Raw genomic sequence first — 15231 nt, forward strand, 5'->3', positions numbered from 1 at the left:
TAATCAACTCTACGAGTATTAGAAACTTGCACCACATGGTCACTTGTTTGTCGACTTCTCGAGCTTGGTTCGGGTGTTCAAGAGTTTTAAAATTCTCCAAATTCCTCAATATGCCTTAAATTAATCTGCCTTCTTTCACCTCTCTAAATCTCATGCTACACAGAAAGTCCCCTTGGGTCAATTATGTTTGGAAATTGAAGATTTTGAGGAAAGTCAAGTTCTTTCTTTGGTCAGTGCTTTACTGAAGCCTCGATGCTGCAGACAAAGTTCAAAAGAATTTCCCTTTTTGGGCGTTATCTTCATTCATTGCCTTCTTTCGGTTGGGCTCTTGATCTTTCATCCTGACTAAACCGGGCATAGATATTTGTTTCCAATAAAATGTTTGCCAGTGGCTGTGGAGGCTCCTGAGGTCGTACTTCAAAGGGAAAGCTAAGTTCTTTTTGAATTGTGCGGTTAATGCCCTTAATCGGCATTTATTGAGGGAAAGAAACCAAAGGATTTTTGAAGACAAGTTGTCCTTCTAGGGTTTTTTTTGTTAGTAGTGTATGGCATACTTCCTGGGAGTGGTCTGATAAAAAAGTACTTTTGTAACTATAGCCTACTTAGAACCACTAATGATTGGAAAGCGGCCACTAATTTTCCAACCCCTTTCTTATGACCAATTCATTTTAGAAATGTACTTACGAACCTTATAGCTATTGAATGTAAAATAAGAATAAGGACTACCTAAAAACTCCCATAAGTATTTACACAACAAGAAATTACCCATTGCTATGTTAAGTAGGATATGCTTCCAGCTTAATTTACTTATTTTTTTTTTTCAAGTAGTAAACTTTTCATTGACAAAGTAATGTAAATAGGACATGGTTCCAGTTTTGAGTGAGCTTCGTCATGCGGTGGACATGCAATCAATGCTTGAGTCTCTTGTTGAAGAGGGAAATTATTACAAGGTGGGTTTGAAAATTTGCTTCTTATTTTTCCTTTTCTAGCTAAACTGCAGGTATCACACTAAAATGAACATGTCTGAAGGAGTAATGATATCTGCTTATTAACTTTTCTAGCTGTGCTGCCGAACATGCCTGCTATATAGGCTTTTCAGGTTTTATCCGAGTATTTGCAGCTATTGGATAGTTTTTCAGAGCTTTCAGTCATTCAAGAGATGAGCCGTGGTGTAGAGGTGAGTAGTCTCAATGATATTGAGCATTTGCAGTTTAAAAATATCTATGTATATCTCCTATGGACACGTTTTAAAGGGTATAGTAACTGATTTGTAATACTTTTTTATATAATATTGTAGGTTTGGCTTGGAAGAACCCTACAAAAGTTGGATTTACTTTTGATAGAAGTCTGTCAGGAGTTCAAGAAGGAGGGCTATTTAACCGTGAGGATTGTTTTCATATGATAGAAATTAGTTCTGTTTTTCTTTCTCCCTGAAATCATGCATTCTTGACACATTCAATTTCTTTTTGTACTATTTAACCTTGAGCACTGAAAAATCCATTTCACATTTTATTTGGATTATGGGTCCTGCACTATATCCTAGAGGGCTGTGGATGAACTTTTCAATGTTGAAAAAATGGCTTGACCCCAATAGCAGGTGCAGACAATTTGAATATTTTTTCTGCAAGCTTTACGTAGCTTTATTCTTTAGCTGAAATCTATACCATTTTCTCTCCTATAAGGGAAAGGAAGCCGTGGAAAATGTAGGCAGTGAGCCCAGTAGAATGGGCTTGTGACCTAAGTGAGAGCATTAAGGTTGCTTGAAAAGATTTTGAAGGGAATGAATCGGGTTTTGGGTTGGGTAAATTCAGACTCCTTTGTGGAAGGAGCACGGAGGAAAATGTTTCTCTCTCATAATAATAGTCTAATAAAAACAAGAAGCCTCATATTGGCTTCACGTATGTGAGAAGAAGGTTGTGAGGGCTCTTCAGCAAAATACAAAATGATTCAGCTGAGATGCTAGAAGTAAATTCCTACCTTCACCTTGAGGGAAGGGTGAAACTTCGGGTGGGTGGTACTGATAAAAATAACAAGCCTCCTATTAGCTTCATGTGTGCTCAGAGATTGCGAGGTCCTTCAAGCAAAACAAGAAATGAGTGAGTTAAATCATTAGGGAAGGGTACATGAGTCTTTTCATGTAAATATTCTTCTAATAGAATGATAGGGATGGGTTGTACGGGTAGGGTAGTATTAATAAAGATTAAAGTTGTTACTTGGGCTTGGGGTAAGGCAGGTAGAAAGGGATAAGGAGCTAGGAAATTCTAGCTTTCTTTTGGAGAGAACCAAATGTCTTGAGAGTTCAGGAGTTTTGTAACTTCCCCCATTTAATTTGATACGGAAGTTTCTCTCTTTCTTATCTCTATTATAATAAGGAATTTTCCCGAGCACATGATAGCTTGAATTTATTCCATGGTTTATTAAAGTTGTGCATGTATCCATTGCTGGAGTCTTTCCAAGGATTAGCGGAATAATATACCTTCATTTTATCCCATTATTAACTGCTAAATAAGTGGTTGTCCATTTTGTAGATAATTTAGGATGTCTGGGTTTATGCTGATTTTGGTAAACACCATGAACTTGGCCCTGTGAGTTTATTAGATACTTACAGAGCCAACTATCTCGTTTTACTGATTATAAGATTATGAACTTATCTCATGGTTAAATCTAAAGATTTATTATACTTAGTGGGACCTCCTTGCTTGAGTAAAAATCATCTCATTACATGTTTAGTTATCAATAGCTTCCAACTTGATTATACTTTATGGCTTCTTGGGTTGGTTAAGACTTTTCGATTAGTTTGGCTTTACTATTGTCCGTATTAGTTATTTTTCTCCCATATAGGTTTAAGGTTGAACAATTATACTCACTGTTGTCACTAGTATCATGACCAAAACAGATCATTATGTGGAACATCTTGCAATCAACATTTGCACCTCTTTGGAATCGTAAACAATTGCAAGTGATTTGACAATTGAACTTATTTTTCTCTCGTGAAGTTTTGTTTAAAATGATCCAGCTGTTGTCATTATGAACAGGTGATTGATGCTTATGCACTAATAGGGGATGTGTCTGGCCTTTCGGAAAAGATACAAAGCTTTTTTATGCAGGAAGTTATATCAGAAACCCATTCTTCCTTGAAAGACATTGTGCAAGAGGTGCGCTTGTGTAATTCAAATTAAGGAACTGGTTTATGTTGAGAGATTAAAATTTCTTCCCACTGAGCTGACTTGCATCATCTCAAGTTCATTACTATTGAAATATAAATGCAATACTCCCCATNTTTTTTTTTTTTTTTTTTTTTTTTTTTTTTTTTTTTTTTTTTTTTTTTTTTTTTTTTTTTTTTGATAGGTAGCATTTAGTTAAAGCACAACTAGTGGACTTGAGGTTGCTTTTTCGCACTGACATATGTACCACTTTAAGTTATGGACATATGTGGTAAATAGAAGTTGGAACAGAAGGATCAGATTACCTTTCTTTTAGTTTTCTCAGTTTAGATTCTCCATTATTTCCTTGGTAAATCAAAGAAATATTCAAAAATCGTTTTTATCTTTGCAGGATCAGGATATACGTATACAAAATAGTAGGTAATGTTCTTGAAGTTACTGAGTCTTGCATGCAGTATGTCAAATAAGAACGTCTAACTTATTTTATCCAATTGCAGGCTTACATACAGTGATCTATGCCTTCGAATACCTGAATCAAAGTTTAGGCAGTGTTTGTTAAAAACACTAGCTGTCTTATTTACCTTGATGTGTTCATATTATCAAATCTTAAGCTTCCAACTGGATACAAAGGTCCGTATTTACTGTTTCTTATATATTTCACTTGAATCATATTTATTTTCAGCTTAGAAAATAGTTTCTTTGATTTTCAGCTCTAGTTCATGGAGTCTATGTAATAGTATCGTTCTATTTCAGTGGACGATTGTACAACTCCTTGTCTGCTCACATTGGAAATAATTCTATTGAAATTTTCTGTTGCATTGAATATAGTTTTATACAAATTTTCTGCCGAATTGAATACAGTTCGATGAAAATTGTATGCTGCATTGAATATAGTTGTAAGAAAATTTTCTGCCACATGAGTATTATTCTTTTATAATTTTCATAGATGAAAAATTTAGAGGCCACAGAATTCTTATTGCAGAAGTTGCTGAATACAAGCCTCAAGTCTTTTTTAAGAAACCACATTGGTACTCCTAGAAGTATAAAGTTGTTTAGAAAATCAACATTGGATGCGTTTGTTTAGAGAAATCTACAAAGAAATAAGAGGGAATCACATTCACTATTAATTTCGTTCTTGAAAAAAAAAAGCAGACAGCATTGCAGAACTCTATTTGCCTGAATGCTGTCTATTTTACAAAGCAATTCTGCAATGCTGTCTATTTTTCAACATTGGATGAGTATGTTTACAGAATTCTTATTGCGGAAGTTAATGAATTGTTTTGTAAAGTAACCTTTTCTATCTTTGCTTATATCACCATCCCTTTGTAGAAGACTTTAGCCCCCCTCACAGTTAACTTTCAGAGGGAATTTTACTAGCCTTTCCTAGACCACTTTTCTATGAAGAAAAAATGGGCAAATGTGCCTTCAAATTTTCTGATAAGGCTGTAGAATCCCCTTGTCACACTATTGAAGGAAACTTGAATAATTTGTTTAAGGTAATGATTTCTGGGAAGTTGGGATTTTCCATGTAGAAAGCTTCAAATGTTCAACGCAAGAGTGTCAAGCAAGGACTGGAGGGAGATTCCTCTTTTAAAACTTACTGTGTAGTTCTAAAATATTTGGATTGGCCAAGGCGGAGCAATTTTTCTTAGTTCCAGTAATCACCAATCAAAGAAAAAATGGAACAGATTGATGAGAAATTCTAGAGGCCAAAGGAAGCTCCAGAAATCTCACTTGATGGCCGATGTAAGAATACCTTAGGAATGGATAGATTTCTCCTTGAAATCTTAGAGGCCTAGGGTTTTTGGCCAAAGGAACATTATCAAAATACTATAATCAATTATAATCGTTTCATTCTGGGGTGTTTGCTTGGAACCCCTATTGCTCAAGCTTTCTTCAGTTTCTGGTCCATCCATTTGTTGTTTTGTAGTCCCCTTCCCAACAAATGGCAGATGGAAAAAGACTTTCCTTAAAAATTTATGATGTTTCGCATGTAGTCATTTTTAATGGATTTAGTAAGGGCATAAAAACGGGAAAGGAACTAACAGGCTAAATGTATTTTAGTTAAAAAGAAATCCTGTCATTGTGATTCTTATGCATACAATGTTGAGGAAAATTTATTTAAGAGTGGTCTATTTAAGACTTTCTGTTTATGATTTTAAGGATACTATTGTTAAGATATTTAGTTTTACTTTTTCTTTATATTTTGTTTGAATCACTGGTAGTAAGAAGCAGATATTATTGTTTCCTGCTTTCTTTCATCAGGTGGCTTTTCTGTTGGGCACTTAAAACTTTATCTTAACAAGCATGTTTTTGATTCAGGATTCAGTTCAAGAATCTCCCAACATGAATCAACTAGAAGATAATTGTGACCTTAATTTAGGAGATACAGAGGAATCAACGACAAGAATTATGAATCCTGTTTACGTGGATGGGAGTGATTCTAATATGGAGTCCCGGACAGATAGCAGTACAGCATCAACCAGTGGTTCTCCCTGGTATCATCTGAGAAAAGATGCTATAAGTTTTGTTTCCCAAATCCTTCAAAAAGGCCGTAAGAACCTCTGGCAACTATCAACTAGTCGTGTGTCAGTACTGCTTTCTTCTGTTGCTGTTTGTTCAACGAGCATTCATCAATTCTTGAAAAACTACGAAGATCTCAATGTCTTCATATTGGCTGGAGAAGCCTTCTGTGGAGTTGAAGCAGTTGAGTTTAGGCAAAAGTTCAAGATTGTTTGTGAAAACTATTATGGGACTTTTCATAAGCAGAGTATGCATGTAAGTTTACCTTCTTGCCCAAATTTTCCATAGTTCTGGTCTGCAACTGTTTCCACATGCTGGGTCATGGTTATCAAGGAAGCTAAATGCTGCACTATTTCTAAATTCTTATTAATTTTCCTCTGGGCCAACTAAATTAAAAAAAGCAATGAATATTTCAATTTTCTCTTCATAACTTAAAAGTGATTCATATAGAAAGTAAGGAAGGATTTTCTTGCTTAACTTATTCTTTCCCTCTGAGCTGTGTCTATTGGTTTAGTAGTTATTCTGTTAGAGTTTTGACTTTAACTTCTCTGACACAAATTGCTCTTGGTTTACGAAACTGGAGTTCTTGTGACAGTTAAAAATCTTCAATTCAGATTAAGTTATTGTAAAATTTCACGTGTCTTATGTCTTATGTCTTAACTGACATATTATTTAATTGTTCACATTTCGTAGAAATTTTAATCTATTTAATTCAGTAGATTGTCTCTGCAACACTTCTACTACTTTGTCAAACTAAGTAATTTCTAAATTCGAATGTGAAAACTGACTAGTACCGTACTTCATTGTTTTTACTCTCTTCATGTTCTTAGGCTCTAAAGATGGTTATGGAAAAAGAGAATTGGCTTATTCTGCCACCCGAAACAGTTCAAGTTGTTAGTTTTGCTGGACTGATTGGTGACGGAGCACCTCTGTTTGTTCCATCTGATGGTAAGTCGTCTAACACCAAGGTCCGACAGTCAGATAAGTCAGCAAGCTCAGTCAGTACAGGTGGGGGTAGAAGTGGTTTTTTGCAGTGGATCAAAAGTGGAAATCCATTTTTACTTAAACTAATGCATACTTGTAAAGAAGACATACCCAATGGTGCCTTTTATGGAGAATTGGATGGAGGTGCTGGTGGAAGTTCTCATAGGAACTCTCACTCTGAGAATACAGACAATCTTGAAAACGGTGGTCATGCTGTATCTGAAGGTGAAGATGAAAATGAAGATCTTTTAGCTGACTTTATTGATGAAGATAGTCAACTTCCAAGCAGAATTTCAAGACCCAAACTTCCACGAAATTCTTCTAACCATAATTTTGATGAAGTTTCAGCTCAAACAGGATCATCTCTATGCCTTTTAAGGTGAAGTATCTGTAGTGATATTGGAAAGTATTCGAAACAAACTTTATTTATTTTTTTTTTTTCTGTTTCTTAAAAAATTATTGAACTCCCAAATTTCAGGTTCATGGACAAATATGCAAGGCTTATGCAGAAACTAGAGATAGTGAATATTGAGTTTTTCAAGGTATCCCCAGTATTTGATGGTTAGCTTGTTAGATGCCGTTCACCTTTAAACAGCCTGAAATATTTCTCATTAGCTTATTTTTGGCAGGGTATGTGCCAGTTGTTTGAATTGTTCTTCTATTTTGTGTACGAGACTTTTGGCCAGCCTAACACTACTTCTGGTGGAAAAGGCTTCCCTGACTCCCTCAATTGTACTCACTCATCTTTTTTCTCTTCTGATTTATTCCCTGACCAGTCCTTGAAACTCCTTCCTGTCCTATTCTCAAAGTTCAATATATCAGAAACTTAGAACACTATTTTACCTTTTCAAATTTTGACTTACATGGTTTATTTCTTCCTGAAATTATCAGATAAATTGAAGGCAGCTTTATCCCGGGCTTCACAGGATTGTGATCAGTGGATAAAATCTAATTCATCTTCCCCATCAGCATCGAATTCAACATTTTCTTTCAACGAAGTTACCCCAAGCCCTCCTGGCAGTAGCTTCGGTTACTTGCATGGAACAACTTTTGGTCTCAAGGTGCTAGTTTATATATAAGGCTACAGCATCGTTTTTCATTTATTTGGATCTCTGTATGTACGCATGTATGTATCTTTTTTTCTTTTCTCTCTGTTGTGGTTTCTTTTTATTCATGAGAAATAGATATCAATTTGGTTTTAGTTACAATTTTAGAATTTTGAGCCATATAATTGTGAAACAACTTGGAAGTGTGATAATTTAGATGTATTGAATCATGGGGAGTATTTACTCTATTTATGGACTAAAACAACTAAAAAAATCACCTAATTTCAAGAATTATAAATTCATAATCTATATATAAAAAGAAAAAATGAATAGCATAAGGAACAATTAACACCGTTATTTGCTGATTGTACTCTCTACCCTCATAGTAGATCTAATACATTAATCATTCCCAGTTTAACAATTGGTCATAGGCTATGTAGTTCCAGTTATTATTTGGAAAGAATGCCAGCCTACTGATTACATCATTAAACGAGGTGCTCAAATAAGACCCTTCTGTGTTCCTTGTTTTTTTCTTTTTTCTAACGAAGTTTCAATCCACTTTCACCTGTTTGTTTTTGTTTTGTTGTTGCAATTTATGACTATACGAATAGTGACATTATTGTCATAGATTCCTGTAGAAGCTCTTTGATGGCTTCAATTCTTGAAGAATGTTGTAATCTATAGTTCACACGCCCCTTTGGACTACAGATTTGAACTTGGCTTCAACATTGAATTTGGTGACAATATTTTGCTTCTTCTCTCTAGATTTATGATATTTTGTTCATGCTATACACAACTTATAAAACAACCAAATACATACATGGCAGATTAAGTAACACAAAGATTAAATCTAATCTAATCAAATCAAATCCCCTAAACTTTAGGTCTCAAATATTACAAATTAAACAGAAAAGATAATTCCCTAATTTAAAATTTCCTAACTTTGACCTTAATTTTAACAGTCCTCAAGATCGGTTGTATATATTATACAATCCAAACTTGTTATTCAAATCTTCAAAGTTGGGTCTTTAGCAATGACGTGGTGAGATTATTTGCCAATTGTTGCTTATGTACCGTTACTTGGTTGGTACATAGTGGAGTTGAACTATTTCTGTAACGTCCCTGGCCCACTGCTAGCAGATATTGTCCTCTTTGGGATTTCCCTTTCGGGCTTCCCCTCAAGGCTTTAAAACGCGAGAGAAAGGTTTCCTCACCCTTATAAAGGGTGTTCCGTTTTCCTCCCCAGCTAATGTGAGATATCTAATCCACCCCCCTTCAGGGCCCAGCGTCCTCGCTGGCACTCGTTCCTTTCTCCAATCGATGTGGGACTCCACCAAATCCACCCCCCTTCGGGGCCCAACGTCCTTGGCATACTGCCTCGTGTCTTACCCCTTCGGGGAACAACCTCCTTATTGGCACATCGCTTGGTGTCTGCCTCTGATACCATTTGTAACCGCCCAGGCCCACCACTAGTAGATATTGTCCTCTTTGGGCTTTCCCTTTCGGGCTTTCCCTCGAGGCTTTAAAACGCGTCTGCTAGAGAAAGGTTTCCACACCCTTATAAAGGGTGTTTTATCTACTTCTGGATGAAATTTCAATCAACAATGTGTTTTGTCCTATTGCTGCTTGATTGTCACACGTCATTTTTATTGGTGGTTAGAAACTTTTTTCCAACTTACAATAGGACTCTCTCAATCCATATGCCTTCACACATACTATGAGCAAGCCACATTACTTGAAACCACAGTTTGCTTTTTACTCCTTGTTATAAGACTACCTCATAAAAAAGCACAATAACCTGAGGTAGGTCCTCGATTTATAATATCACCTGCCCAACTTACATTTGTATAAACCTCTTGTCAGTTTTTCTAAAGGTAGTCCCTCCTGGGAGTCATCTTCATATATCTAAGAAATTTCATAAGGATTGTGCATAAATTGACTAACCATGGTGACCGCAAATCCAAGATTTGGACATGTGTGTAAAAGATAAGTGAGACGTCCTACAAGACATTGGTATTTCCCCTTGCCAACTAGCCTGCTTTCATAATTGGCCAAGTTTCTTCTGTGAATCATAGGAGACTTTGTTGGTTTTCTCCCAAGCATGGCAATATCTTTGAGAAAATCTAGATTCTTTGGGATATGACTATGTCTTTATGAGACCGAGCAATCTCCATACCGAAGAAATATTTGAGATTTCCTTGATTCTTGACCTCAAATTCTCGGGCCAAGTGATTCTTCACTTGCTACAATTATGATTCATCATTCCCTAAAATGATGGTATCATCACTTGTACAATTAAGAGAGCAATTTGTGATTCTAATCTCCTTTTACGACTATGAAATGATTGATACTGAAAATATTTAAGATTGACATCAAAACTTGTCAATCTACCAAACCATGCACGTGGAAACTATTTTGGTCCATAGAGAGACTATTTAAGTTTGCCTACCTTTCTTGGATCAATGTTCTCTTTGTATCTCGGTGGAATATCCATATGTATCTCTTTTTCCAAATCACCATTCAAAAATGCATTTTTTATGCCCAACTGTTGAAGACTTCAATCAAGATTGATTGCTAGAGATAAGATGATACTTATAGTATTGAGTTTTGCTACCGAAGCAAAAGTTTCCTAGTATTCAATCTGATGGGATTGAATGAATCCTCTAGCTAAAAGTCTAGCCTTCAATCCTTCCATTCTTTCACCTGGTTTATACTTCATTACAAAAGTTCACTTGCATCCCACATTTTGTTTCCATCTAGGCAAATTTGTCAATGTCCCTGTGCCATTTTTCTTAAGTGCGTCAATCTTATCTTGTCGTTCTTTTCTCTGGTCAAGATGCTTTTGAGGTTCATGGATGTTAGTTGGCACCTGAACATTATCAATAATAGAAACAGATACTTGATAGGACTTAGATAAGCCATCATATGGCACATATTTTGCAATAGGATGCTTGGTATAACCTCTAACACCTTTTCTTTGAGCAATTTTTATGGTTACATCATCGATCAAAGGAGCCATATAAGTAATATTCTCACTAGTGGGATTCAAAGGGGATGAGTCTGGTTCAAGTGGTTGACATTTTAAGTCTTGCATGGTAGCCCTTTTTCTTCTCGTATAAACAATAGGAGTTTGATTTTGTCAGACGTCAGGTTCATAATCAATAGGTTGGTCAGACGTAGAAATAGGTAGCTCTTTTATTAATGGAGCTAAGACCTCGGTTAGGATGGGAGTAGGAGTTAATAAATGGACTTATGCTCTTGGCTTATGCTCTGGGTTTGGAATGAAAATAATTAGACAACTTTTGAAGAGAAGTCTTTAGAATGCAATGCAAGGGTGGATCTAGCCAACGTCATGCCTCCTGATGTGCAGCTTCATTGTTCAATTAGAAGTTATGTTTCTTCCCCCGCCAAAGAAAAATGCTATTAACGAGTATAATCATGGGTTGTTACACTTGTTAGTCTACGTAGAGGGAAAGAAATATATAACATAGAAAGAAAGACTTGACTACCGTATTATGCTTATTCCCATGAATTGGTATATATGTATTTTCTTCGGAGTTTTCATTGCTTATCATGCATCAGAAAGGGCCGGAATGAGTCATTTTCTCCCTCGAAAAAATTTGTTTTTCTTCTCTTTGAGACATTACAATTACTTGGTTAAAAATAAAAGGATCTGTCATGGGTGTTCTCCTCTAAACTGTGATTATTATACCGCAGGAGAGGAGTGCAGGTGCTGACTCATTATCACTTGTGGCAAGAATAATGCACAGGTCTAAAGCTCATATTCAATCCATGCTTCTGCAAACAAATGCAACTGTAATTGAAGACTTTTATGCACATCTGGTAAGGTTCATTTTTTCATTCTTGGTATGTCATGGATCATAACGTTTGCTCTCTGAGAGAAGAAAATGTGTGTTCAATTTAATCTTAGTGCAGCTTAAGATGGTTTAAATTAGTTCTACATCCAGCCTTATCGCATGTTTTCTTCTAATGGGATTGTTCCATGAAAATAAATTTTATTTTGAAGATATCACTTTATTTTTCACAACTGTGATAAGGTGATTTGCAGCCTAAGGATTAAAATTCTAAAGAACTCTATTCAATATCAAGGTTGAGATTACAAAAGGAAAAATGTTGGTGCTGCTTACTATCATAGTATGTACTTGACAACCCCGCAGATGAACTAAAACTAATTAACAAGTTGTAAACTAATTGGCTGGTAGGTTTATTTTCAGCTTAGGTTTGCATGAGGAAGGTGTTCCACCCAAACAATTTACTAATATGGTTGAGCAAAAAGAATTAATTTTGGTGGTTGTGCATAGGTACCATTTCTTTGCTGTCAAAATTGGTAAATGGAATGTCTTGCATGAAAATATTATTTATTCCTTTGTTGGTGTCGTTTCTTCCGAGGCTTCCATTAATGGGTTAGAAGTTCATGCAAGGGTTCCTCCATTTTCTCGCTATCCATATGGACTAATCTTTATTGAGGAAATCTGCTTTTGCGATATAGTTAGCGCCTGCTGGAAAATTCTGTTTCACTTCATTATGGCTGTGAATTCTTATATCTGAACTCGGAACTTGTGGTTACTGAAAAACACAATTCTCAAGCCTAAAATGGCAGAAAGCTCATCTCCTTTGAAAATTTTAAGTTTGAGTGGGGCTAAGATTTCTAATAGGAAAAACCTGCATGTCTTCCTAACTCTTTAACCCACTTGACTTCTGAAACTATTTCTACGATACTTATATTTGAACTTCTTCATCGATAAAAAGATCATGTCAGCTTAGAGGTGTTTCTTCACTGGAAGAGGGGGAAATTTCCTAGAAGGCTTTAAAGGTTGGTTGTGCACTATCTGATATAGTTTCATGAAGGTTCTAGCTTCCTGCAACTTCTATTGGTAGGACTTCTTCAAGTCTCTGTAGTGAAAAATATTAGCTTAAAGGAGGACATCATTTTGATTCCAAATTATGTATCCTAGAGATTAAACTTCCAAAACAGCTAAAGAAATTTGTTTTCTGCTACAACCCAGCAAACTAACTGAAACTTACTGAAGCTGGGAACTAATTGACTAACAACAATTGGTTCGGAGTTACTTATCTAGTGTCACAATCGCACTTTTCTTGGCAGCGGACTAGATATTGTGCGACGCTTGTTCTAACCTAGCAAACAAGCCAACCGTGTCAAAATCGAATTTCACGGACAATTCTAATGTATGGTCGAGCCTCGAGCCACCTTTTGAGAGAAAAGGTTTTAGAAAATATGGGCGAGGAAAATCATTGAAAACAAGTTGGAATAAGCATTGTAAAAGTCAATTCTATTGAAAACATGTAGGCAAAAGAGATTACAATACTTGGTCGGGGAGGTTTGATGACTACTTGGCTCCCTATAGTACATTTTGAGACAATTCTGGTCTGGCAGACCCCGACATGATTTCGCTGAATGATCATACAAACAAAAAATACAATAGTAAAGCAATACATCATGAAAGCAAATAAAAGCTTTGACATGCCATGGGCAACACGTCCTGGACGAGCATGACCATTATATCCTCCCCCACCTAATTTCTTTTGTAGGGAAATTTTTCCATTGGGCTAGGAATTCTCAAACACTCCGTACAGATCTTTCGACTTTCCTTGGCTTGGATCGTTTCGACTCCTTTGTTGTCCTTCTATTTAAGGTCAATTCTAGGTCTTGCGGTGACGTTGCGGTTGACATCATCTGAATCGAGGTGGTAAGGCTTCAGGTTGCTCACATGGTGAAATTCATTGATCACACTGCATAGTGCATGAGAAAGGATTAATTCAGATTTCAAAAATATAAAATCGCATTCTATAATGTATTTGATGGAGGTACTTTGAGGATCGGGACTCTTTTCTCCCCAGGAGTAATTGCAGGTCCTAAATAAATTTGATTGGTAGTTTAGTTCTATAATCAGTGCTTTTTCCTTTTGTTTATAATTTTGATTTGTTTCCCTTGTTATACAAGAATCTAAGATAAATACAAACTGTTCAGTGAGAATATTCATCAGTGATAAATACAAAGATAATATCTTAGCAAAATGATTCCTGTTTAAAGTTTTTTGCAACTGTCATTCATGTCAATGGAATTTTTTTCTACTTATTGTTAGCTCAATAAAACTGCTATTGTTTTCTTGTTTATTGTACGTGACTTGTTATGAAAGTCTTTTACTATTTTTGTGTGTTGGAGTTTCTTGTTTATTCTTTGTTTTCTAGGCTCTCTTTAAACAGAATTTATCTTCTTTGGATCAGTTGGATGCCGTCCCATATCTCATTGAGCATATTCATAGGAACACTGCAAGACTGCTTCTTCATGTCAATGGGTAAGAATATTTAAATGGACTCTATCTAGACTCTATTAGAGCTTTAGGTGGTGGAGATTCTTTGTATGAGCTGCACGTGTTATATGAATCTAAAAAATGGAAGCGCACACATTCAAGTAATACAAGCATGTTTAGAATCATTCTGACGAAGTTTCTGCTAATCTTCACTTACAGATACTGAAATAAGGCTGGCCAATCACTAATAGGAAAATGAATCTAAGCATACTCGAACAAACTAGAATAAAATATGTTGTAGCAGTAGCAGTTTTGAAATAACTAAGAAATTATTTGCAATAGTAGGCTTTATTCTAGAATCCCAGCCCCAAAAAATCAGATCATGCTTAAACCATGAAAATGGGTATTAACTTTAATAATTCATAAACGGAATATAAGTTTTATTTCCAATATATGAACTGTTCATTTATTAAAGCAAAAAAAGAAAAAAACAGAAAATTTGATCTTAGTTTTTCACAGGCTGTAAAAATGTTTTATGGAATGGCAATGATTTTTAATGTTAAAGTTCTCTTCTTACAGTTATGTTGATCGGATAGCCAATGCAAAATGGGAAGTTAAAGAGCTTGGACTCGAGCATAATGGGTTTGTTCCCTCCGGATACCCACTTTATTTGCCATTAGCGTTCTATGTTAATCTTCTATATGCATACACATAGCATAGACATATACATACATATATGTTTCCCTAGCATATGGTTAAAGCAACCTGTTACTTTTATATCAAGTGAAAGAGCTTTAGATGAGCGTTACTTCATCTGCAACCTATTTAACTTAATTTGAATTTTGTTAAAATGATGGATGAGCCACTTTGTATCCGCATGTTTTTAAATTCTTCAATGCGAAAAGGGTGACACTGTTAAGAATGGAGTAAATTTTTCTGTGATGTGGAAAATTATTCCATTTGAACTGTTTATTTCATTATGTTTTCCTTTCTTCTTGTCCTACTTAGAATTTTGAAATCTCAACCTGTTCTACAACTTTGAATACTGGAGTGGAATTTCCAGTTATATTATTGATTCTAATTTTTTGTAAAAAACCAATCACTTTAAATATTGCTTGTGGACTATCAAATGCACTTTCGACCACTGAAGAAATTTGTGGGGTTTCTTGTTTTCATTATTTTAGCATATGCAGAACAGACAACAAACCAGAATTTGAGCAT

General features: G+C 35.5%; 1 protein-coding gene across 1 annotated transcript in view; it reads left to right on the forward strand.

Moving 5' to 3' along the window:
• The window catches only part of LOC111798481 (syndetin-like), a 30821-nt gene that overhangs the window by 13645 nt on the left and 1945 nt on the right, over nucleotides 1–15231 (forward strand). The window contains exons 7-20 of the mRNA XM_023681655.1: nucleotides 861–950; nucleotides 1091–1177; nucleotides 1298–1381; nucleotides 3036–3155; nucleotides 3556–3584; nucleotides 3662–3794; nucleotides 5487–5942; nucleotides 6518–7050; nucleotides 7150–7213; nucleotides 7301–7403; nucleotides 7563–7732; nucleotides 11435–11560; nucleotides 13985–14055; nucleotides 14590–14652. Coding sequence (XP_023537423.1) covers nucleotides 861–950; nucleotides 1091–1177; nucleotides 1298–1381; nucleotides 3036–3155; nucleotides 3556–3584; nucleotides 3662–3794; nucleotides 5487–5942; nucleotides 6518–7050; nucleotides 7150–7213; nucleotides 7301–7403; nucleotides 7563–7732; nucleotides 11435–11560; nucleotides 13985–14055; nucleotides 14590–14652 — 2129 coding nt within the window. The remainder of the gene's footprint in view (nucleotides 1–860; nucleotides 951–1090; nucleotides 1178–1297; nucleotides 1382–3035; nucleotides 3156–3555; nucleotides 3585–3661; nucleotides 3795–5486; nucleotides 5943–6517; nucleotides 7051–7149; nucleotides 7214–7300; nucleotides 7404–7562; nucleotides 7733–11434; nucleotides 11561–13984; nucleotides 14056–14589; nucleotides 14653–15231) is intronic.

This window comes from Cucurbita pepo, chromosome LG07, assembly GCF_002806865.2.
Source record: "Cucurbita pepo subsp. pepo cultivar mu-cu-16 chromosome LG07, ASM280686v2, whole genome shotgun sequence".
Classification (NCBI taxonomy): Eukaryota; Viridiplantae; Streptophyta; class Magnoliopsida; order Cucurbitales; family Cucurbitaceae; genus Cucurbita; species Cucurbita pepo.